General features: G+C 36.6%; 1 protein-coding gene across 8 annotated transcripts in view; it reads right to left on the reverse strand.

Annotated features, from left to right (window-relative positions):
- The window catches only part of LOC6031102 (syntaxin-1A), an 87348-nt gene that overhangs the window by 5991 nt on the left and 54806 nt on the right, over window positions 1-26551 (reverse strand). For 4 of the 8 annotated variants that reach the window (XM_038261723.1, XM_038261724.1, XM_038261730.1 and 1 more), the window contains 7 exons: window positions 26003-26186; window positions 25860-25933; window positions 25614-25797; window positions 25425-25498; window positions 25149-25286; window positions 20194-20304; window positions 70-473 (listed from right to left, as the gene is read on the reverse strand). In XM_038261723.1, coding sequence (XP_038117651.1) covers window positions 393-473; window positions 20194-20304; window positions 25149-25286; window positions 25425-25498; window positions 25614-25797; window positions 25860-25933; window positions 26003-26186 — 846 coding nt within the window. In that variant the 3' untranslated portion in view covers window positions 70-392. Of the gene's footprint in view, window positions 1-69; window positions 474-4250; window positions 5333-9730; window positions 10642-18916; window positions 19028-20193; window positions 20305-25148; window positions 25287-25424; window positions 25499-25613; window positions 25798-25859; window positions 25934-26002; window positions 26187-26551 lie in introns of those variants that run through there. The other 4 variants (XM_038261726.1, XM_038261725.1, XM_038261728.1 and 1 more) reach the window with 4 other exon arrangements.

A 26551-nucleotide genomic window follows, 5' to 3' on the forward strand; every position in this document is an offset into this window, starting at 1 on the left:
AACCCACAATTTTGACGATGAATGAATTGTGATGAAAATGTCTAAACTAACAATTTAAAATATACTTACGAATTTGTACGAAATAATGCATTGGCTTCCTCCGGCGAAACGAAATCCAAGCGACATTTTGGCTGCTGCTAAAAAAGAAACTCTGCAAGCCGTCGTCAATAGTTAAACGGCAATACTGTATGGACCACGCACGCGTGAAAGCGACTCAGAAATAGAAGTAAAGCCACCGTGGTTCGTCGCTTGTTTTTTTTTTTTGTTTGTTTTAAGTTGTAACCTATGTGTGTCTGCGTGTGTTTGTGTTTGTGGGTGTGTGTGGCATGTGGCTGATTAGTCGCCGACGACGGTTGTTCTTGATGTTGTTTTTCGTTTCCGATCGATGCTCTTTAAAAACCGACATATCCGGCAACTGTAGACGCAACCACTATCAAGAGGATGCTCACACATATCAGGATTATGATCTTCTTCTGCACGACGGACGCGGGTGGAGATTTTTTTTTTCAAATCAGATTGTGTTAAAACGAGAGAGGGGTGAAGAAAAGAAACAAGAAAAACAAGACAATTCCAGTTAGTGTCTCCTTCGGAGCAAAGTACTATGATAGTGAGAAAGATATGAGAGTAAAGTAACACAGTAAAGTGAATGTAAACTGATAGCAAAATCACACGCGAAACGTTTCGATAGCCTGGGAACGGCGGAAACAAGGACATGATAAATTAAAACTCAACATATGAAATTATAAGAAAAAGAACTGTATTTCTTATCCATCACGGTGTGGGTGGCTTGGTTGTGCAAATTTTAAACCGTTCAAACCAACACAACTAGCCTTCAACTACAGAGATAGCTTAAAACTTACCAAAAAATAAATAAATAACAATCACTTGATCACTTGTGAGAGATGACAAACCAAAATTAAAACTAATAAATACAATCAAACTAGACGCATTGTTGCAACGATAGTTGAGTGCAACTACCTTTTTCATAAAAAATAATAAATTGTTCTTAGCGTAACGTGGCTCGTTTCGTGTTACTGTTTGTTTTGTTCAATCTAGCATTCCTCATTCATTCGCACAACATCATTACGTTTTACACGGTCATTCACTTACACGATTTAAATGAAAAGGTTTTTTAAATATAACTATTGGTACAATTTACAAACTTAAGAGGTTTGAGCTTTTATGTTCGAAAGTGGTTTTATTTTATACAAACTTAAAACTTTCGGTTGAGATAAGTTACGATATCAAATTTCATGAATCTAATTCACAACATAAGTAGTTACAAAATTGAGGGTGATGCAAAACATAAGATAAGTATGATTATTTATATAGAAATAAAGTACAACGGGAGAGATTCGTTAAAATATACAGTTTGGTGAGAAATGCTATTTCAATAATCGAACGAGTGGATAAACAAAGCTTTTTGTTAGCCACTCGATCGGTTGGATTTTAACTAAGAGCAATTCTGTAAGAAAATGAATGATTTTTTTACTAGGTCAGATATCCCTATTTTGTGGGGATCGTGTGCCTTCTTGTCGCAAGTCCATTTTGGGCAAAATTTAGTTAGGAACGACTCATATTTAAATAAACTGCAATGCATGACTATTGTTTACATTTTGGAATGTAATTCAATACTCCGACAACCAATATCAATCAAATTCTGGGACAATGCACAGAATGGTCATCCAAACAAAACGTGTTTGTTGTTGTTTAAATTGAGTGCTATATTTTTTGTTTATTTTCAACATATGAAAAACAAACTAGAAAATTTATTATTAAAATTAAGTTTAATCAAATTTTAATTGTAATGCTCAAATTAAATTTCAAAAACTTTTTTTTTTAATTTAAATAAATTTTAACAATTGTTTGAGACGTCAAAAAGCGACGCGATTTAAGACCTATTAAGCAGATCCATCAAACCAGAGCCATTTTAGAACATAGCTTTATTGAGGGTTTTTTTTTCTATTTATGCAATCAGAAACATTTACATAAAACTGTTTTTTAAATGCTAAAATTTTTCATAATTTACCATATATTAAAAAAAAAATATTTGTAAAAAAAAAACACTGGATTAGAGTTATACCTCTAAAAATAACTAAAAAAAACCGTAATTTTACAAAAATTAACAAATATATATAAATATATATTTATAATTTGCAACATAAATATCAACGGCGATTTTTTTTTTGTAAATTTCGTGTAAATTAAATTTTTCTAATAAAAAATTCTTTCAGACCACTTTTTTGGACAAAATCAAACTTTCAAAAATGCGGTATTTTGTGAAAGAAATTTATACTAGAAAAATATAATTCAGATAAAATTTATACCAACTTTTTTTCGGAGTTTGATACCCATGTTAAAAATTATAAAAAATGAAGTATTTTCGAAAACGTACTGTACATTTTCAAAATTTAAGTATTTTATAGTTAAAACTCTAATGTATTAAAAATCTATACAAAAACTTGCGTTTTGGATAAATATATTGCAAGTTATGTAAATTTGAAGCAATCCAAAAAAATACGGTATGATTTTAAATTTTTTGATTATGTAAATACAATATTTTTTCAAAAGTAAAATAGCCGTGAATTTGAAATTTGAGTTTTAAATGACGTTAATTCTTCTAAATGCTTCAATAGATAGAAGTTTTTTCTACATATAAAGTTTAAACAAAATACATATTTAAAAAAATATACTTTTTAAAATTAAAAAAATACTAAAACTTTCATAATTTACATTAAAAAATGAGTGTTCACAAAAACATTTCAAATACAGCCAAATTTATAAAAAATCGCGATGTTCACAAATATTTAAGTATTTTGAAAAAATACGATATTTAGTGAAAACTATAATATTTTCAACAAAAAATATACTCTTCTTGTAAATTAAAAAAAAAAACAGTCCAGACTCGATTATCCGAAGGCCTCAAAAAAAATTTTTTCTTTGTCTTATTTTTGATTGTAGAGCTTAAGAGCGAGTTTTTCACCAGAGTGTAACAGTGTGTAACATAACATTGTAAAATGTTTGTTATAGAAAAATCGAAAAACCATAAAAAAACTGCGATTGGCCAAAAAGTTAATGCCGTAGGCTTAAATTCCATTGAATTACTTATCTTTTGACCTATGGGAGTATGGGTGTTGCAAAAAGATATTAAGGTTTAAAAAAAATAATTTTTAGCAGTACTTTACAAAAGCTATGAGAAAAAGTAAAACCAATCCTCGATGTCTGTTGCACTTTTTGAAGTGCTTTAAAAGACCTTTCGAATGCATCTAAGAGAGTTGGAATTGATCAAGTTTTACGCAAATGGGAGCAGTTTTAAGATTTTTCATGTTTTTTTTTACCTCAAAATTCAATGCCCGTTTTACCCCACTTGTCGTAGAGGCCTCATATTTGGCATGAGTTCATCTCATGTATAAACAAACAAACGCTGTTAGTTTCATCCAAATCGGAGCACCTCGATACGACCTCTAGAACAAACCGATCAAAATCTACAAATACTGCCTCTTAATTATGGCGCCTAAACTACGCTAAAATGATGTAGAATTTTAAAATCCAAGATGGCAAACAAAATGGCGGTGATATAAAAGTCAAAACGGCGGTAATGCAATATTGGAAAAAATGCATTTTGTTTTATAGTAAGCAGTCAACTATTCAAATTTGACTTAAACTGGGTCCTAGAATTCAAATTTTTGTTATAACTAAGGAAATTAAATTATATGAAAAAAATTGTTCGTGATTCGATTATCTGAAGTCCCATACAAACCGTCGGATAATCGAAATTTTGGATAATCGAGTCTGGACTGTATATAAAAAACGGTATTTTGTAATAGTTTTCAAGTACTTTAACTTTTCAACAAACTACACTTAAACATGTTTTTAGTCATAATACATACCATAACCATACATAACTCGTTCATATTTCTTGTAAAGTATTTGTTCATCAAACTTGAACCGATTCAGCTAAACCGATTCAAAAGCTGTACCGGTTTAACATTTTTGATACAAAATCAAACTTTTTCAAATTTCTTCTCTACTAAAATTGAACTGATTTGGTATGGCAGAAAAACTTCAATTTTAATACAGAATGGAATTAGCGGAAGTTAAATTTGACTTTTTCATTTGTCACCAAAGTAAAAACATCGTTTTCTCACAGAATTGCTCCAAACTAAGTTGCGTCATTTACGGAACTTTCGCTCCGGGCGTGGCTGATCAATGGTTATTTAAAGAGGAGGTTTAAAATAGTTGGTATGTACCTGATTAATTTACACGGTTTTTGCTCAAAGAGGGATTTGCTACTTAGTACTCTGGCATACACTTGCTTTTTTTTTGTTTGTTACGTGAGTGTTTTGGTGGTGATTTTTTGTTGTTTTGTTTTATTACTTTTACAGGACGTGGCGCTAGTTTTAAGTTGCTGACTTATGGTTTTGTTGATGTTGCTGTTGTTTTGTTCGTTACTGATTTGTATTTGCTGGACGAGACAGAGACAGAGACACACAGATTGTGGGGTTGGGTTGTTTTGTTCGATCACGTGCAAAGACCACGTGGTGATGGTGCTGAAGGTGGTGATTGGTTGCACTTGGTTGTTGTTGTTGTTGTTGCTTCTGTTGTCTGTCTGTTGCGTGGTGCACGTGTGATTTTGACTTGACACGGACGGGAACGGGGGGACAAAATGGAACGCTCTTTCTATTGTTTCTCGCACGAGCGTTTCTCCATCACAGACATCACTTTTTGATTATTTCTCAACTGATGTAAACTTGTCGGAGTTTGTGTTGTTTGGAAGTGCCGGAAATAAGTCTCACTGGTAGCACAGATGGAACCGATTGTAATGCAAAATGTCTAACGCTCTGGGACGTGGAAGGATGAGGTTGAGAAAGAAACCCGCGTTCGTAACCGAGATGTTTTGCTCAAATTAAGGGGTAAGGATCGTTTTTGTTTTTGTTTTTTTTTTCCTTTTGATGTCTTTGTCGCTTTCAACTGCTTCTGCTGTGACGGTAATTGTATCTCTATAAGTAGTAGTATTTGATTTGTTGTTGTTGTTGTTGGTATTTGTCTGATAAATGGTTAATGGTGGTGTTTTGTACTACAGATTCGCTCTGTAGGTTGTGCTAATTTTCTTCAGCTTCGTCTAATAAACGTGTTTCCCCTCCCGGATCTGATCAGGTCGTAGTAGTAGTAGCTGTTTTGTGATGTGATGTTACTGCTGGTGGTGCACACCTTTTTCTTCTTCTTCTTCGTCTTGGGTTTCTTCTTATTCTTCTTACATAAAGTAGCTACTGACGTATGAGGCCGCAATGAGACCCAGAACAGTAAGACAGAGCAGGATCATGATCTTCTTCTGCAGGGTGTGCAACGAGAAAAAGGGGAAAGAAACGCACGTTGAAGAGTGAGACAGAGAATCAAACGAAAAGTAATAAATTGGAGGATAAAAGAACAAACGAAAAACACAAAAAAAACGTGTCGGGCATTAGTCAAAATACGATAAAGAATAGTTAGTAAATACTAATGTTAGAAGAAGAAACAATTGATAATTTTACTAGATTCCTGTACTAGAACTAGTAACACAATTAATTTTAGAACAAGAGAAAGTTGATTATAAATAACCAAAACGTGCATTAGTTTAGTTAGAAAACAGAGTTCTTGAAATTAAACACAAGGTAATCGGATTAATAGGACAACTAAAAACAGATAAAATAAACTCATGCAAAAGTTTGAAAAGTCTGTGAAATAGTATTGAACGAGAATAGAACGCGTGCCCTGTTAAAATGGGAGTCGAGACAAGTCAACCTGTTCCTAAATTTTCAATACAATCTGGTTCAAAGAGAATGTATACGAAGCTGGTCTAAATTTGGAGGTTGAATAATTTTTCAAGATTTGCCAGTGTTTTTTGGTGAGTGGTACTGTTCGATTCGAGGTTTATCTTGTGTTTAACAGTTTATATGAGTATGATGAATGAGTGCCAATAAGCGGGAGGTTATACTAAATCAATTTTTTTAAACAACTGCGTTGAGCTCATGCAAAACTACTTAAACAAAAAGTGGCTGAAGTTGAAAATCAGACTTGACGAAATAATTTTCCAGGTGAAACAATCAAATCAAATTCTCAACTTTCAAAACCCACTTCTCATTTATTGTAGTAGGTAGTTCTAAATCTAAACATTATTAAATAACTGTTTACATGCTAAACTTGTATAAACTATCTCAAACTACTCATGCTGCGCAGGTCATCATACAATTCCCATAATTTAGCGCACAATCTCAAGCATTCATCTCCACGCAAATCCTTAAACATTCTGGAGAAAACTTTTTCCCTTCCCCCCAAAAACAACGTGGAAAATCATTCCTGGAAAATTCACAATCGATCGCAGCATCAATCCCCCCCCCTTTTCGCAGACGAGAGCAAGCGACGCGCGTTGGCGTCGTCGTCGTCGTCGGCGGAAAACCACTATAGAAAGATAAGCCTCGTTCGGTATCGATTAGAGACCAGTTTAAAATGTAATTTCGCTACTACTGCTGGGGCACACACACACACACCCGCACCCACGCCCACGGAACAGATGATTGTCCCACACAGAGCGCGGACAAAGGATAGAGGGGAGGAGGGAGACGACGACACCCACGCCCAGCCACGTGACACACCACGACGACGGTGACAACACAATGCATTGTGTGTTGGGACGGTGGGAGGAGGAGGAGGACCACCGCGGAGGAATCCTTCGAGGACGAAGAACCGACGACGACCGGAGAAAAGCACGCGCACCCACGCAAGACACCAGACTCGAGCCCCGAGTGCCATCGTCGTCGTCGTCACTGCCAGGCGCGCGTATAGTCATCATCGTCCTGCTGCTTCTTATCGATATCTCATTTCAGGCTCTGGAATCACTTGAAAAATATAGCGGGGATTGGCCAATGGTTTGCTGTGATTTGCTGAATTAAATCTTCATGTTCTTAATTATTTTTGTTAAACTTTTAAAATTTAACGATATGTCAAGTTTGCTTTTAGAATAATTACGTTCTCACTGTATTTACGAAAACATTTCTGGAGTTTTTTATTAAAAAGATCCTATAAACATGTGAAACACAATAGCTTATAGAACCATTTCAAAACAACTCTAGATTTGTTAATACAAATGATCACAGGTATTCACTAGCATTAGAAAGTCTTTGGATCTTTTATTGGATACATATGTTTTGTAAGGAACTTGAAAAGAACAATTATTGATAATCAACTTTGAACTGAGGCAAACCCGGAAAAAAAATCCAAATTATCCCTTTAAAATCAAACTGACTGCTAAACAAAAATGTCCATTTAGCAAAAGCTTTGGCAAAAATAATCCAATTTAAAAACAAAGCTGTACAAATCCGTATTATGCGAAAAATGTCATACATAAATACCGACCTGTTAAAAATCTGCGAAGAGTGTGCACCATTAGGGTGTGATATCAAAATCGATTTTCCAGCACAGCAATTTTTCAGTTCCTTTTGGGGTCCTAAACAACTCCCCAAAGTTTGGGAACGATTGGTTTAGTCCTCGCATTGCGCAAAGCGATTCAATTTTCCATATAAATTTGTATGGGAAAAATCAAATTTTTCAATTTTAATATTTAAAAAATCCAGCTTTCACGCTGTACTAAAACCGGATTCATATTAAGATGCTCTAGAAGGAGCTCTACAACTTTCTCGAAGAGAGTATGAAAGAAGATACAGCGTACTCAAAACTCGTCTAAAACGTGATTTTCGAGCAAAAAACACGTTTTAGACGAGTTTTGAACACGCTGTATTTTTTTAAAGAGCAAGTTAGCACCATACTCTCTTCGGGAAAGTTGTAGAGCACCTCCTAAAGCATCCGAATATGAATCCGGTTTCAGTACAGCGTGAAACGTAGATTTTATAAATATCAAAATCCAAAAAAATGGTATTTCCCATACAAATTTATATGGAAAATTGAATCGCTTTGCGCAAAGCGAGGACTAAACCAATCGTTCCCAAGCTTTGGGGAGTGGTTAAGGACCCTAAAAGGAACTGAAAAATTGCTGTGCTCGCTAAATTTGGACAACTTTATTTTTTTCCATGCAACCATATTACACCCTAGTGCACCATCCGTAAAGTTGGTAGCCTTAGGAACAACTAATGGTGTTAATGACTTCTTTTTACATGTGGAATGTATGGACAAAAATTCATCCATGTCAAAAAATTCTTTAAAATTTGCAAAACTGTTTTATTAGACAACCTCAACCAGGGTTTGTGTTGTAAATCAACACCGTAACCTTCGACTTCTAGCGGATTTATTTGGAAAATAGTCCCGAAAATGTATAGCAAAAATTGAGGCAGCCAGGCCTACTGCGTTGCATTACCCGCAGAGATAGACAGATTCTGTGTACGGATAACATTGCACAGAATACACAAAGGTGGAAGGATGCGTGGACATACCGTACCAAACACTTCGGACTCCGGAGTGATGTGGTGTTAAGTGTAAATTTGATAAATAAATCTATTTTTAGGGTTGATTTTTTTGTGAATTTCGAAAACTTAGCACTCCAATTTTATTCAAAGTTTTTGTCTTCGGTTCGTATAGAAGAAAAAACAAATTTCAAGCAAAATTTAACAAAAAAAAAAATATCACAAAATGAATTAAATAAACAGTTATGTTTTTATCGAATAATTTACTAAATTTGAACGAATTTTGGGAAAAAAAAAGTTTTACGTCTTTTTTCAATATGTGATCGCGAATGCCATAATTATGATAAAGTGTAATATTTAAATTAAAAAAATATGTTTAATAAGGTCCATTTTCTTACACTGACCTACAAAAATTTACCAAAAAAACTGCGCAGGCTCAACTCGAAGGAAAGCATAAACTTTGGAGTCCCCATTTCAAAAATATTTAGTCAGGGCTGAATGGTTTTTCTCTAAAGTTTGTATGGAGAATTAGGGCGGTTGGTCGCTATTGCATACAATCCAAAAATTGCATGCAATATGTAGGAGTAGCGAACCACACTAATTCTCCATACAAACTTTGGAGAAAAACCCGGCCTGACTAAATATTTTTGAAAAATTCAAAATGCACGTGTTTCTGGAGATCTTAAAGTTCATGCTTCCCCTCGAGTTGAGCCTGCGCAAAAATTTTGTTGGTCGGTGTTATAAATGCAAATGTGAACGTTACACAATGCCTTTATAATTTACAATAAATTGTTTCAACCGATATTTTTTCCACAATGCCTTTTGATCTAGTAATTCAACTCTTTAGGCTGAGTTGTTTCTTAGATGGTAAATTAACATTTTTGGACAAAGACGGAAGCAACATTTCATAATTCAAAATATCCAGCTAGTTACACAAAATTCGACTGTACGACCAACCACGACGGGAGGAAATATCTCCAACGGGCACCACCGGAAAAGGGACGCCGACAGTGCGCTGCAGCGCCACCTAAGCGGACACCAAAAGACAAGAGATGACACACACGCGACCACCAATCATGCCCGGCGTACCATAAAAGGACAGGAAAAGGACCATAGGGCTGGCAGCGCTGGCGATAAGACGGAATGTTCGCAAAACCACGACGACGACGAGGACGAGGACGTGATATGACCAAGGTGCGGTTCAATTGTGGGAAACCACGTTCCGCCACTAATCAGTTATTTGTGCTCGTTGAATGTGGGAAAAGATAAGAGGACGACGGATGAGAGACTGCTTTGGTGGGAATGGTTGAACGAAACAACACAAGAGAGCTTTGAGATGGGTTTGAATAAATAAAAACTTTTAATCGATACCAAATTATTTATCCCACTTTATACAGTTAGTACATCAAGTAATACTTATGTCTTAAGGAACACCTATAATATGCTTGTTTAAACTGTAATCAACACGCCGGGTTGGTAACAATGGTCACACATACATACGATGATTTGAGGGTCGTAAACAGGATCGAACTAGTGGTTTCTTGAACACATTCAAGCTCACTTGTTTACTCTGGTCTAACTACTGGTTCGGCTGACTAGGGTGAGGAATGTTAGCTTCGCATTCCTCAATGATTTAAAACGGGTTTGGCTTTTTTGTGATGCTTAAATAAAATCCTGCTGTTCTTCGACTTTGAAGAACCCCTGAATATTTACAACTTAAAACAGCACTATGATCGAAACGAGTGAAACTTGTCCCTTATAAATAGTTATTTCCTCTAACAGTTACGATAATTTTGATGATAGTGTAGTATTGTTCTAATTAATTTTGATATCATTATAAGCGTCCCTATTTTGTTCCATTGCATTCCGAATATCCCCCTCATCTGGACATTTCCCCCCACGGGCTTCTCCAAGAACTTGGCTACTACATTATTGGTAAACAACATCAACGAGGAAGAGAATTATCGAAAGGAAAAGTAACTTGTGCGCATAGCTCCAACATTTTCCTGCTCCAACTGTTGGGATACAAACTGAACAGAAAGGAAAAAAAAACTTAACCAAACTTTTTTGCCAGGATTGATAGGCTCTAATATTTAGTTTGCTTATACTAAAGATATAGTATAGTTGTGAGTGGCGGCATTCTTTTTTTCCCCAGCTATTTGCCTCATTCTTATGACAAGTAAACTGCAAGCAAGACTATCAAAATGACGAGCGTTATCGCAACGCACACGATGATAAAGATTTTTTTCTGCAAAAAGAAAAAAGAGAAAACACAAGAAAAAAAAGAAGAAGGAAAGAAGGGAAAATTTAATTAATGGCTTGATAAGTTGGGGCGCGCACGCTAAAGGACACACGACAACGCGAAGGCGACGTCAACGACCATCAACCATTGACACAGAGAGAGAGAAAGAAAGGGAAAGAGAAAGAGAGAGTGAGAGCGAGTGTGACAGAAAGGACACCCAACCAAAGTGAATGACGACGATGTGGGTGGGTGGGGGGGTGTGTGATTGAGGGAGGCTCGTGATGATTATGATGACGATCAATGCGCGCAATAGAAAAAATGTTGAGTGAGGGCGGAGACAAAAAGGGGGGGGGGGGCACACGACAGCTAAGTACAAAAGGAAGCATCATTTACAACATTGTAGTGAGACACTGCTTTTTTTTCTCTATCCACCGCGGAAGATAGGAGGTGTACATTGGGAAGAAGTCTATTTACATCGGCGTCATCATCGGGTGGGCGGCTCGACTTGGTGTAAAAGTTATTAGCCACGAAGACCAACCGGGGAAGGAGGAGAGTCTTTCTTTCGCGGCTATGCTGCTGAGTCAGACAACCTCAATTGTGTGAAGGAGGAGAGCAAGGATGAACAGCTAGATGCACTTAACACTTAAAATACAACCAACACTCGTAATGTTCGCAATGGAAACTTTTAACCGAAGCATCTAAATGTATATAACCCATTAACCATACCTGCTTGCGACACAATATACGGAAAGCACAGAAAAACATCGAAACCATCCCAAATCCAAACAACAAAATGAGTTTTCAACACTCGATTGACCACAGAGTGTTAACAACAATTTTTCACAGAGTTCCACACCCTCGATCACACTCGTAATTTATGTCAACTCAAATCAGACAGTGGCAGTGTTGCCAACTGGGGAAACATACCGATTTACTACCGAGTAACTTTATTTGATTAACCGACATACGGAAACTGTTTGCTCATTTTTTTTGAGCTGTTCGTTACTTTAAGACAGTCAAAAACAATAAAAGCAGTAGTTTATGATTCAACGGAAGTAATAACAAAAATCTGACTTAACTGCTAATAACTTCAAGCAGTGTTGCCAAAAACTCTTTCTTTCCAATAAAATTTAATTAAACCCAAACATGCTAAAAATGTATCTAAACGCAGAGGAATGCATTGTTATTTGATTTAAGCTGATTGCGCATAAATTTCCTTTGAAATTTTTAAGTTTAAGTTCGAAAAAAATATTAGTTCTGTCCCCTTAATTTTCGCTCGATTTTGAAGATTTTTTTCAAGGAATAGATATTAAAAACATTATTAAAGTATATTTGACAAGCCTACTTTTCTCCGGACAGGTGGGAATAACAAAACGGAGGTCATTTCAATAACAAACCTTGTTTAAAAATCTAATTTTGCTTACAGAAAATGATGATCATCGGTAACGAGAAGAAAAAATAATAACATCCCCAGCACTTGTTATTGAACAGATCTGAAAAATGTTATTGAACAGATCTTATGAAAAAGTAAGACAATAACAACTTAAAGTATGGGATATGGAAAATCATTCAATCATTGGTCGCGTTATTCATATGATATTCCAACTTTCCAACTTAAAAAAAAACAATCATTAGTCATAACTAGGTTAAGCGAATTTTCTCGTTTTTGCGGATAGCGTGAAATTAGTGAAATTTGAAGATTTCCGTAAAATCCAGTGAAATTTATCAATTTTCTCAAATCAATTCCTCGAAATAACAACATATTATATTTCATCTATAAAGACTTTTTCAGTTAATTTTATTAGTTTTCAATTGAAAGCGTAATGTGAACCACTTGAAGAATTGTTAGCAAACATAAACTAACACAAAATTGTGCGAACATTTACTGAGAAGTGAATGCTGCGAATATTTAAATCTTGTTGACAGAAAACACTCAACGTAAAAAACATATTATCGAAATCATCAAGTTATCACAAGGACGAGAACATTATTCATTTGATTAGAGTTATTCTCATACCAGAAAGTTTGTTATTTTTTACGAGGGAGCGGTCGTGGCTGAATGGTTACGGTATTCGCTTTATAAGCGAATGGTCCTGGGTTCGATACCCATCTGCTCCAAACGAGAAAGTTTTGGACTCAATGAATTTGGAAATTAATGAAAAAACATGAAGCTCACGGCGGGGTTCGATCCCCTGTCCTTTGGATTGGCAAGCAAAATGCTTTCCACTTTACCGTGAAGCATTGGTAGCTTGAGTAGGACTTAGACTGATATAGTTGAATCCATGAAACGGACGAGAATAAAATTGAATGCAAGTTGAATATCAGAACATACAAGAATGCATTGCATTGCATGCATGTAGGCGCATTTGAAATGAACCTACATTACCTCGCTATAAATAGCCTGGGCGACTGATAGAATTCATCCCTTGACCCCTTAAACAAGTGGAGCATCAACACTTCCCATCTTCCAAATCTCTTTCCTTGTCCCTGGTGCGCGGTGAAGATGGGAGCGGCCGGCAATGGACGGCTGCCATGGTGGTGAGAATCTGGTTCAGGTAGAATTGGTTCTATTCCCAATTATCGATTCCTAGGCAACTTGGGCTTAGACAATCATCACATCACATGGCGAAAATCCAGTCTGCAATCCGCTAAAATCACCGTCTCCTAGCGAAGTGAAGTTAAAGTTTGTTAATTTTTACAAATGTTGGCTTTTTCATCCAAAACTTGTTATAATTGACTGAACAAGTATATTGTGATAAATTTTTCAAAGATTGCACTGTTTTTTTCGAATTAAATTGTTTTTTCTGAGTCCTGCTTAATATAAAATTTTAAAATACCAACCAGTTCTGTGTTCTGATTATGAATAAAATTGTTGAGATTTCGTTAATGATAACATTATTTTTGCCTATTGATTTTTAATTTTGTTTTTGAAAAGTGAGATGAAAATTTTGAAAAATATTTCTAACTGGGCAAAATATCGCAGAAAATTCAAATTATCTCAATCGATTCAGCTGGACAATATTGCTAAATTTTTGCTTTGGTTCAATAAAATGTAAAGCCTAAAATAAATGCAAATCAGCGATTTTTGGGCTTTATTAGTCGAATATTGGAAAAAGCAGTTCAATAAATGAGAATACGCATACGCATACGTTTCAAAATATAGGTTATTTTTGAAAATTAGGAAAAGTTTTTTGTGTCACGTTCAAATCCAGTTATAGATAGCATATAGAGTAGTTTCTGTGATTTAAACGTAAACGTCAAGGTTATTATAAAATTTGTCACGTTCCGCTGAATCTTCGTGAAATTTTATGATTTAAAATTATTGCCCCTGTGAAATTTGCAATTTTTGAGCGTAAAAAAACACTAAGCCTAGTCATAACCTAATTTGTTATTATTTTTTATTGTTGAAATTTACTTTAACTATGGGGAAATTTTGACCAATTTTCCATAACCCAAAAAGCAATGATATTAAAAGAAATATAATAAGCTAATAATAAGAAATCAATACCAAAAACCAGTTTTTTAGTAGTACAAAAACATATCTCAACAATACCAAATTGAGTTATCGCGAACATGTTTTTTCTCTGTTTTCGAATTTTCTTGTAATAATTTTTGAATGAGTTATTTTTCGAACAAACCTGTTATTATTTTGTGTTATTAAAACAGCTAATCTGGGTGTTGTAATAACAAGTTCTGACCTCCAGACAATAACATAACTTGATTTTTTTCAGTTATTTCAAACCTGCTACCTTTTAAAGAAATTAGATCAAATTGAACAAAAATAGATTTATGGAATAATTTGAAATTATGTAATCTTTTTCCATTTTCAGTCCGTGTAGGTTGGTAAATATGGCTATGAAATAAATATTGAGTTTTCTTAGTTAAACAATTTACTATCAACTTGCATAAACAAAACAATGAAGTTGACAAAAATCACAAAAATAAATAATTTTATCGACATATTTTTCGACCGCACAAAATCATGATTGGCTTGGGACTTACAACCAATCTAACCCTTATTTGGCGTTTCAGCTCGAAACATCCATTCTCGAATGTCCATTTTCGCTTATGTGAAAACGTCTAGGAAATCATTTATAAATAACAACTCCCATTGCCAAAGTCAGTTAGGGGCACTCTTACTAAATCACAAAATTAACGTTAAATAGTTGAGAGTATTTTTTGGTATCTTTTCATAACACAGACTGATAAATAAAATAATAAAATCAAGTGTTTTTATGGGCCTTATTATTAGAGACACTTTTCAATGGAGAAGGCAAACTACAATACCGATGTTCGTCATGTACATTTGCTGCAGAATTCACTGCAGTAACCGAAAAACCACTACATCACTCCAAGCACAGAGGCACTGAGCCTATGTTAAGGTACAAAGTAAGCGCAACCGGAATCTACCCAGGCTCCGCAAAATCCTGTGAAAATAATTATCGCCTAGAGAGCCGTTTTTACTGCCACATTTTCACACATGCACCCTTTCCTTGAACCACACAACATGGTCTAGAGCTTTACTACAGTAGAGAGTTGGGGGGACTTTTTTTCTGCAGATCAAAACGCCAGCCAAGTTTGACTAGGTAAATTCTTACTTTAAAAAATCTGTTCAAAGAATTTTCCACTACGCCAGATTTGCTTAAACAAACCAAAAATATCCGCAGGCCAACCGGCTAAAGGTCACCTCAAAGAGGCTGCTGCTTCTTTTCCAGAAAGCAAGAGCCATTGGTATGACCTTTAGCAAACTCAAAGTTGATCTTCAGCGCCGCCGAATTGGCTTCCGAGAAATCAAATTCAAGCAACGGAATGTTTCAAATAACATCGTTTATGCAACTGCTGCTCCGACTCGGCGAAGATCTCTCCAGTTTTCTGTTCATTTCGACAAGAAGGCAACGTGAAAAAAAGAGAAAAAAATCCTTCCCACAAACACGCATCAAATCACAATAGATTGAACTCAAGGAAATGAGAATCCCGGTACTTCGGAACGAACGAGGTGACGAAACGGGTTGGCATCGGGGTCGGCTTCCCCCGGAGGGAATCACTGTGTGTGCGCGCGCTCGTCCTTTGCAGACGCGACGAGCAACCACCTTCCCCCCGCAGATGCAGAAAAGAGAATCCATTATCAGAAGAGGCAGCAAGTGCAATGAAACGACCCTGGCCTGGCCGGAGCAGACTACGACGACGACGGTGGCAAGGACAGACCAACAGCAAAAAAAAAAAAAGAAAAAGCTGCTGAGGAAAACCGAGTGTGGCAGAATTCCCTCCAGCACTGACACCGATCTTGTTAGTTGGATGTGAAACGTGGATCTCTGGGAACTAAGGGGGGAAAGAGCGAAGATGGTTGGGATTTCGCGCCGCACTTCAAACTGGCACACAACTCTAGGTTCCTCGAGGACTAGCAGCAGCAGCAGCACTTTCTATCGGGTCGTCGTCGTCGGAGACAATCTTCTGGGCTTGAAGGATGATGGACGATTCATCGTGACCCCTTTTGTTTGAACCGTTTAGCAAGAGAAGGGGAATCGTTTGTAGAGAAGGGGGAAAAATGGCCTCAACATAATTTTAAAATGTAGTTTTTTTTATTCACGTTTTATTTTGATTAGTTATTTTTTGCTATTTTTAAAAATACATGAAATTAATTTTATTATGCAAAGATCAATTAACAAAGACCTCTAAGGGTTTGGAATAACTAAAAACTGAAAAAAAAATCATCTGATTAAATATTATTAGTTTTCACTTATGGTCCCCACAAACTTCCTTGTTCTAACGATGAAAAGACATAAGCAGTTCTCTCAAATTTCGGTCATTCGATTTTTTTTGTATTTTTTAATCCGACTGAAACTTTTTTGGTGCCTTCGGTATGCTCAAAGAAGCCATTTTGCATCATTAGTTTGTCCATATAATTTTCCATACAAATTTGGCAGCTGTCCATACAAAAATGATGTATGAAAATTTAAAAATCTGTATCTTTTGAAGGAATTTTTTGATCGATTTGGTGTCTTCGGCAAAGGTATGGATATTGACTACACTGGAAAATAAATTTAATGAACCATTTGAAAGCACTGCAGTGTTTGTGTGCGTGCAAAAAAAGCTATCCGCCGGAGCTGTAAATAATGTTTTAGTATTTTTTTATTTTAAAAGACTGCACCAAGGCTTAAAAACAAGGCTCCATTCCGGAAAAAATCAAGTTCCGATTTTTATCCATTTTTGAATATTCTGAGTTATTAGTAAAGGTACTTCAAAGTGCCAACTTTTCTGTTTCCAAGTTGTGCAAAATCTTTGACCGAATTATGAATTTTTTAATCAATACTAATTTTTTCAATAAATCAAAATATTGGTCGCAAAAACTTTTCAACATCATGTTTCGATGTAAAATCAAATTTGCAACCAAAAAGTACTGAGGTGAAATTTTGATAAAGTGTACAGTTTTCATGTTTGCCCACCTATGAAATTTTTTTTTTTTTGAAGAGCTGAGAAAATGCTTTAAATTTTGCTTTAGTGAATTTTGTTGATTTGAACCTTAGTTGCTGAGATATTGCCATGCAAAGGTTTTAAAACAGGAAAATTGATATTTTCTAAGTCTCACCCAAACAACTTACCATTTCCTAGTGTCGATATCTCAACAAATAATGGTCCGATTTTCAATCGAAAAAAATATGAAACATTCGTAAAATTTTCCGATCTTTTCGAAAACAAAATTTTTTAATTCAAGACTAACATTTCAAAAGGGCATAATATTGAATGCTTGGAAAAATATTTTTTTTCAAAAGTGGGCAAACATGGGCACTTAACAAAAAATTTTACCGTGTATTTTTTTTTAGTGTAGTCCTTATCCATACCTACAACTTTGCCCAAGACACCAAATCGATCAAAAATTCCTTCAAAAGATACAGATTTTTGAATTTTCATATATCATTTTTGTATGGACAGCTGGAAAATTATATGGACAAACTAATTATGCAAAATGGCTTCTTTGAGCATACCGAAGGCACCAAAAAAATTTCAGCCGGTTTAAAAAATGCAAAAGTTAAAATTAATTTAAAAAAAAGACCGATTTCATAGAGAACTGCTCAATACAGACAATAGAAAATACATTACAGTACTTGTTCGGTAACTGGGTTGAGAACGTAGCCAAGTTACCGAATGTTGCTCGCAAACAAGGCTGAACGAAAAATGTCGAGGGGACCACCAAATTACTATATTTTCTGAATAAAATATGAAACAAAAGTTTCTTGGTTTTTTGTCCAGTGCATTTTTTTCAAGTTTCATATAACTGTGACTTCAAATTTTACAAAATTAAAAAATGTTGTATTTACTGCATTTTAATTTTGTTCTTAATGACCCCTCGGTCATTTTGGTTTGTCTTTGTTTTTTGACGTTTGTCTGCTTTTTTATCTTTTAAAAACGAGTACTAAATGCAAAACACTTTTAAAGGCTAATCTTTTCCATCTTTTACTTTCTTTTAGTTTTTTCCATTGGTGAAAAAAAAATTAAAAGAAAATACATTTAAAAAAATGTGGCTGAACAATAATGGACACTGTTATTTTTAAATCTGTAAAATAACAAATTTAATTAATAGCCAGAAAAGGGGTGTTACTTTCAAACGATGCACATTAAAAACAAATACAAAAATAAGCCTCTCGATTTCAAATTTAACTTTACATATTATTTTTTTGGGAATGTATCATTGAGAAATCGAAACTGATGAAAAATGGCAACAACAATTTGATTCAAAAATAAAAATGAAATAAAAACTATGTTTGCAAATAGTTAAGATAACCTACAACAACGTTTCGAATAATAAACCAAAAAGAATATTTATAAACGCTTGTTATATTTCCAGCAAAGCACATTTGGTGAACAATTTTATTTCTTTCAGTCTGTTGAATAAAACTTACAGTAACGACAGTTGAAATTTTAGCAGACCCAAACCAAGATAATTTTTAAATACTAATAATGGAGACGCATGGCATCTTAACAATTGACAAACGACCATCCATCTCCACCGAGTTGAAAGGGGCCTAAAAATCAAATTTCCCACAACCAAAGCCATCACGCTTTCACTCAACAAATTAATAAAGGTTAGTCTTTCGGTTAAGAAAACACTCAGAGCGAATCTACTACTGCCCACACCCCAAAACTTCGAGTGTGGTGAGTTTGACAGGAGGTGGAAGAAAAGTTTCCGTTTGGTTAGTTAGTCGCGTGTTAGAGAAAGAAAACGAAGGCGAAGTAAGCGATCATCCTGTTTCGGACCATCATCATCGCCCGCGGTCATAAATACCTTTCTTGCTTTGGACATGTACTTGCTCGCCTGGACCAGTTGCTCCTGACCCGTTGCCACATAGTCCCTACTTTGCTCCACGTGGTACTCAATTCGGTCCACCATTTCGCCCTTTCGGATGGCGCACAGGTTCCAGCAGCATCGTCGCCAAGCAGATCCGACACCGAATGCGATTTCGGCGAAAGACCCGGGGCCAAGGCAGCGGCGAGGAGGTTCGGTTTTCGCCGTCGGGTGGGCGCGGAGGAGGACGTGAAGGGGGAGGAGGTTTGGTTGAGGAGTTCGTGGGATCGGGAGTGGGTTCGGTTAAGGCGAGAAGCGTTGTTGTTGTTGTTGTTGGTGTTACGAAAGCGATTCGAGGCCACCGGAGAGGAGGAGAATTTACAGCCAGAAGAGGAGGAGGCAGTCCCAGTGCCGGAAGCCGAGGAAGTGGCCGCCACGTGTTCGGACGAAGCGAAACTCGGAAGGACCCGTAAGAGGGAGGCGAAGGAGGAAGAGAGAAAGTTGTAGCACAGTTTGTTTGTTTGTTTGTTGTTGTTTTTTTTACAGCGATTGTTTGTTAATATCGTTAGTACACGCAGGTCGGAAAACATCATCATCATCAGTTGGATTAACAACACCGGTTTGTGAGGAGGAAGAACGCGCAGATGTCAATTCAATCACCGTTCGTACATATCGTGGAAAGTTGTGTTTCAACCAATTTAATTACATTTCGGACCATCGGTGCATCGGAAGAAGTTGTTGAAAATAAATGTTTATCCATTTCCCAACGGATCGTGATATTAGTATTGTTCCCAAACGCCAGATTTGTCACAGTTATCATGATTTTCGCGCGTTCGTCCATCACATTCATTCATTCAACACGCACAGCATCAAGTTTCAAAGCAAAACATGCAAATTACATAGAAATCATGCAAGTTAACAAGTTAAGAGTGTCGTTAATATCAATAAGCAAAATAGTTATGAAAGAATAATTCATATTTAGTAATACATAACACCATACAATAATAAACACACACACACATATTAGAAAGAGAGAGCGAGTGTAGAGTAGAGAAATGAAGCGAAATTCGTCAAGCAAGCGATATATAATAAAAAGGATTAAGGTGGCACGATATATTTATTGAGGATGTGTGGGGAGGAATGGATTCAGGACAAGTTGTGGTGAACCACAACAACAAGGACGACGAAGGGCGGGTCGGGGTGGTTTCCAAAAATAAAATGAAAAGAAAAAAGAAAAAAAAACACACATTAGTTAAGAAATCGTCGATTTTACTCACCCGGCGGGCTTTGCTTTGATATTTAAGCGCTTTCTTTGTGTCTTGTGTCGCTGTTTGGACATAATCCATTGCGTGTTCAACATGATATTCTATACGATCGATCATTTCACCCTGTGTGGTAGAAGAGGGAAGAGCGACGTAGAGAAGAGACGGTATTTGCTTGTTTTTGGTGGTGGGGCAGAAGATGTTGTGTTGGAGGGGTGGGGGTGAAGACAGGGAGGTCGAGACAGTAAAGGCTATAAATATGAATCGACGATTGTGGCCTTGTGGCGAAATGTGTGGACCACGATGGTTCAAAGTCCTATTGCAGCAGCAGCATCATCAATCGTTTATCGGTGTCCTAACAGCTAGACAGCCTCATATTCTTTACAGGAAGGTACGTATCACAGTCACAACAAACGAGGGACACTTAGAAAATATTTTCACCATGTATCGTTTTTCTATCAATAGAAATACTGGTTCAAAAGTGCAAATCCGATAAAAATTCAAAAAAAAAGTATTCAAGGTTTATTATCAGTTTCCAAGATCTTTCAAAGTTTCCAACAAATGCGACAAAAAGGTCTACGAACTGCAAAAATGCATCTAAATTTTCGTTATTGATTTAGGCTACGCAATAAATTACAAGTGCAAAGTCCAGACTTATTAACGCTGTCCAACCAATAAGGATGGAACAAAGTAAACAAATGGTTGATGGGGAGAATTTGGAAGGTATTATATTACATCTTTTATCATGTAATACTACCATTATTATAGATTACAGGTGTGGAATTTTACACATTATCTAAGATAGAATAACATTTGGAAATGGGATTGAGTGCCCAGGTTGAAAAATTTTACACATTTTTTTTATGTATTTTTTTCATGATATTTGTACATATGTATTCACACATAAACAGATGATTTTGTTTACTGTTTACATGTTATCCGTCAAAAAGGTTCAGGAAAAATGTAATTTCACCTCAGAAAACCTTGATTTTTTTTTTTTTTTTAAACACATTCCGTACACATTTTGTTTAAGCCATTTTACATATAAAAATGAGAAAAAAGTGAAATTTCATCGAAAATACCACCAGTTTTTGATGCAAAATTACACATATTTTACACAAAATCTTTCATTAATGACTTGTTTCACAAAAAGTATAATTTTACATCAGGAACTGGCAAAATTTTCATCGGTTTTCGTAGATTTTTTTTTTTGCACATGGTTAAAGGTGAAATTACACAAAAAGGAAGCATTTGACCATTAATTATCCACCCTTAATAATAATCGAGACTAAAATAGTTTCATTTCAACGAAAAAGTGGTAAATTTAAACATTTATAAATGTAAAATTACACATTTTCTCTAAACTCATTCCCACATGTAATATTACCACGATTTTTTTACTGTGTAGTACATTTTAGGAATCATATTTGATCTAAGAAACTCAAAATTTTTAGAATATTATTTAGTATTACAGTTTAGGATAGCTGCACAATCACAGAGATACAGCCGTTATATTATAATTTTATTTTCATTACAGCAACTTGCATGCAATTGATAAACACATTTATTTTAGGAAACCGCTTTCTTTTCGTTAAAAATAAACAAAATTTTAATACCAAACAGAATTTCGCATTTTTTGGAAATATGAAAATAATATTTTTGAATACATTTTTTGCGTGCGCTGGACTGTAAAATATTTTTTTTTTAAATCGAATGTCCAGGAATTATATATTATTTAAAAAAAAAATACAAAACAGCTAAAAACCTCAATGTTTGTTTTTACTGGAAATTTGAATAAAAAGTGATATCACTTTTAAAATGTCTTTGAGAGGAAACAAAGCATTGCTTAGCCCTTGAGGCATATTTTGAATATAAAAAAAACTTTTTTGATATCCATGTTTTTTTCTTTTCAGAAAGTATCTCTAGCAGTACAGTCATCCCACATATTCGGAACACCCACAAATTCGGAACACTTTTATGATAATTTGTCAATAGCATGCCAAAAGTAGCTTTTCTGTCGACCTTACTATTTTTAGAACCTTCATTTGGACATTATCTTGCTATTTCACTAGTAAAAGTAGTACTTTTTGAACAAAAAACTTCATTCCAAGACTATTTTGTCCAGGGCAGCAAAACACTGCCTCCAAATAGCCTGTTTCATAATTGTGGGATGTTATTGTGCCTCCCACAATTGTGGAACACCTGAATTTAACTGATATTTTCACAAAAAAGTTATCAAACCATGTATAAAACATCACAAAGCTTGAGTTTCATTGGTTTCAGTGTGTGAAATCATTATTTGGTAATAAATATGTACTCCTGGAGAGATCCAAAGTTTGTTTACATTCGTAAGAAAAAAGTGTTCCGAATTTGTGGATTTCAAGGGTCAAAGTAATTCATCAAAAACTTCATAAAAAAGTTAAAAGTTGCACATGTTCGATACAGCATTCGAAAGATCGCAAGAAAAGCTTTCAAATGAAGGTAAAAGCGAATCATTAAGTTCAATTATCGATTTGCTGTGATTTTTTGAACACTGGCCGATCTGGAAACCGTTCCGAATATGTGGGATGACTGTAATACAACGATTCCACGTCAAATCAGCAGTATCCAGATGAAAAGTACTGCGATTTGGTTCAAATTTGGCATGGGAGCTCATTGGCCAAAATCATTCGACAAGTATTCCCTGTTTGGCGGTTTTAAATGTAAGAAAATTTATTGGACTTTATCAGGATCAGGATTCTAAGACATGAAGTTTTGAAAAAAAAAATCGGATTTTGGTATAACTATCAAATTTAAAGTACCATGCACCATCGAAAAGAGTTCCCATTTCGAGCTGGAGTCGCATGGCTCTTTATGGTCAATACAGGTTCCGAATGCCGAGTTTTTTTTTAATTAGGTGTATCTCAGAATCCTGTTAATGAATATTCTCAATTTTTGGACATGTTAATTAACTGCGAGATCTTTGGTCCCGAGACCATCAAATCAGCAAACAAAGTTTTCATCATATTTCATATTTTGAAAATATCTCAATAATTTTTAGATAAAAGCCTAACCGAAGACATGATTTTTTGAAAATCTGGTGTTTTCAAAAATCGCAAAAAACGCCATTCTATTTCAGATGACTAATCGCACCAAACAAAAATAATACGAGACTAATTGTGTTGGCCAACGCAAAATTTGATCCAAATTTCAACTGGATCCTGCTAATTTAACGTGGAATCGCTGAATACTTCCGTCAGGACATTGATTTGCGTTGTAAACGCGGCCGACAACACAAGTTTTTTTGTTTGTTTTCAGAGCAATTTACGAATACACAGGAGATAGAAGAGATAGGCACTTTCAACAACGAGGAAAGAGAGACAGAGACAGAGACATATTTGGCCAGGTTGGTTGCTTTTAGTGGGGTAGCAATAGTGTACAAGGTAGTACGTATTACAGAGGAGACAGGAGTTTCAAAGCTACGATCGGTTTACTGTTTATTATTTGTTTGGTTTACGGAAGAAGGAAAGATGAATCTGGCTTTTTTTGGTTCGATAGCGATTCCGCGGCGACGATAGGAGCTTTTGGCACATACACAGAGGTATATTTTACACACAGAGAGACGGACAAGACAGACAGACAGACAGAACATTCCGTCGATACTGCTCGGGCGATAATTTGTCTAGCGTCGGAGGGTCGGATCGTCTTGGGTCGTGGGTCAGGTATTTCTACAGTGGTAAGCCTCCAAAGTAGCGCTTGAGGATCAACGCAAAGTCCTGACGCGTGCAAACTCAACGCAGAAGCTGCGGAGCTGCTCGTCGTCGATTGCAAGTACACACACTCACGAGGCCCCCCTCTCACTTGGTGGGGCTCAGAGGTTTACCAGCTGTATCGAACAACACCATCGACCCGGGGTTAGCGCGGTCGGTGGTATTGGAACAGCTGGATTTTGGTATCCTTGTTTCGGGGTTTTTGTTTTTTTTTGTGTTGTTCTATCTATATAGGCTAGGTAATAAACAAGATAAAATTCTACATTCTAGCTGGAATTGATAGGCAATAAGATCAAGCAATAACGAGTAAAAGCAGAGATTATATAAATAGTTTGAAACGAAACTCAACACGCTGGCACGTGTCTCATCCGGGTTTGTGGGTTAAGGACAACGAAATAAAAATCAAGCATAATTTACTATCCGGTCAGGCTGCACGAGCATGATAAATAACGGGTAAATTAAATTAAACTGGGAACTGGGCACGAAATGTGCCCCTCCGAATTCACAGCATTTACGAAACATAAATAAATTGAATGATTCGGACGTGGACCCAGTGCGGAGCCAGGGCCAGAGACATTACGCGGTCTTGGTTGCTCGTTTGAATTGGTAATTTGGCACAGAGAGCACACTAATTGAAAACAATGTGTTAAAAGAATCAAACATCGATTGCACGAATTACTAGGTTGGATTGGAGCGAAAATCCGGACCGGACACGTAAATTGAAAAATAAAATATTCAAATGGGGCTTTCCCGGCTGGGACTAAAGTGGAACGAAAAAACGGATTCGATCGTCGAAGGTTGATTTCGGAACCGAGGAGGAACCCCCAAGGGAGCGGTTTACAATGTCAATTATTGTCGGACAGTTCCGAAATCAACCGATGACGAACGAAACTAACAGGGACAACTCAAGGGACAGGATAATCACAACTAGAAGGAGGTAAAGCACAAACAGATCTTAAGCACACTAAATTGTTTGGAACGCTTTGCTGCTGCATTTCCCGAACACACACAACGCTACTATCGAGAGGTTTGTGACATTCAGTTGCCAGAGCTTGGCGCTCTGGCGCCCCACAACCCCGTTAGTCTCCGATGGAGACCATCTCTGTACGGCACTGTGCCCACAGCCGCCATGGCCGTGGGGCTCGCACGTTCGTTCGTTCGTTCGCTGCCTAGTCATCAAGGATGTCAAGAGAGTGTTATAATAATTGAATTCCCCCTTACCTGACTCTCGACGAGCATGGCCATATCCATGAACATATCATGTAGCTCCCTAATTGAATTCTCCAATTTTATAATATCTGCATGCCGTGCCTCGATATCGGCGAGCGTTTGTTTAGCTTGTTGGGTTTCCATTATAATCTGCGCGATTGTCATCGTCATTGGGAAGGAGGGTCGGAAGAAACAGAACGAAAATTCAGATTAGTTCCACATTGTCACCACACTACTGGTGTCGTGCTGTCATCTCGATCGCAATCGTGCTCGGACGCGCTACGTTACCCCCTGCGTGAAGACGGCCGAGTTGCCCTGCTCCAGCATCTCCTCCAGCTCTTCGTTTGTCGTCGCTCTACCCGCTGCAAGAGTGAAAATCCATGCATTAGCAACAATTGTTCGAGGGGCGATGGAGTCTCGTGGTTGTTGTCCAATATGTGACCATGCCGCTCCACCGAAAAAAAAGGTTAAACTCACTAATTTCCAGTTGTCGTTGTATTCTTCCTTTGCACCGCTCTCGGTAGTCAGTCTGGGTCCGATTGTACTCGGTCATCACCTCGACGAACTTACGCGACAGCGCCGAGTGCTGTGTCTTCCGTATCCGGAGATCGGCATTGGACTTGTTCGTCTGCTCCTCCTGCTCAATGTTTTGTTCGATACTCTGAAAAAATTGCAAGTTTTCAGTGATCATTCTTTCATTGCTAAACCTTAGAGCACACTCACCTTAAGTTTCCCTCTTACTCTGTTGGCAGTTTTTTTGATATCGGCCATCAGGTCTTCGAGCTCTTGTTTAGTTTCTGAAAAAAGACGTTTCATCGATTAGTACCACCAACAGCAAAAACCCAACTCATTCGCCAAACACTCACTCTCATCTGACTGTGGGGCCGACAGGATGGCACTGTGCTTTTTCTTCACCTCCTCCACGTTCGCCTGGATCTTGTCGATCATCTCCCGGATCTGTTCCACGTCCTGGAAGAAGTCCTCCATGAAGTTGCCGCCCTCCACCGGCACGGCCACTTCTTCCGGCATGTCCTCATCGTCGCTTTGTGCCTGTTGTTGTCCATCCATTCGTTTGCGGTTGCGGAGGATAAAAATTTACATTTTTTTTTGTTTGTGGTGATGGAAAGAAAGTGAGGAAAAAATCGTTAGTCATTTTCCAGTTTTGGGGGAAAAACTTTCATAAAAAAAGGTCTGGGACTAGTAGCAAAAAACAAACGCAAAATTAAGCACTGTACGGAAAATTTACAACGGGTGGAGAGCGAATCTCGATCATTGACCTGGATAATGGATTTCAAGTGGAAACAATTTGGAAACTAGCCAAACAAGCTGCTCACTCTGGCGGTGAACAAAAATAAGCCAAGCGAGAACCAGAAACCTTACCCGCAACTACCGTTTCTTCCTTTTTTTCTTTTTTG

This window comes from Culex quinquefasciatus, chromosome 3 (genome assembly GCF_015732765.1).
Source record: "Culex quinquefasciatus strain JHB chromosome 3, VPISU_Cqui_1.0_pri_paternal, whole genome shotgun sequence".
In the NCBI taxonomy this organism is placed as follows: domain Eukaryota; kingdom Metazoa; phylum Arthropoda; class Insecta; order Diptera; family Culicidae; genus Culex; species Culex quinquefasciatus.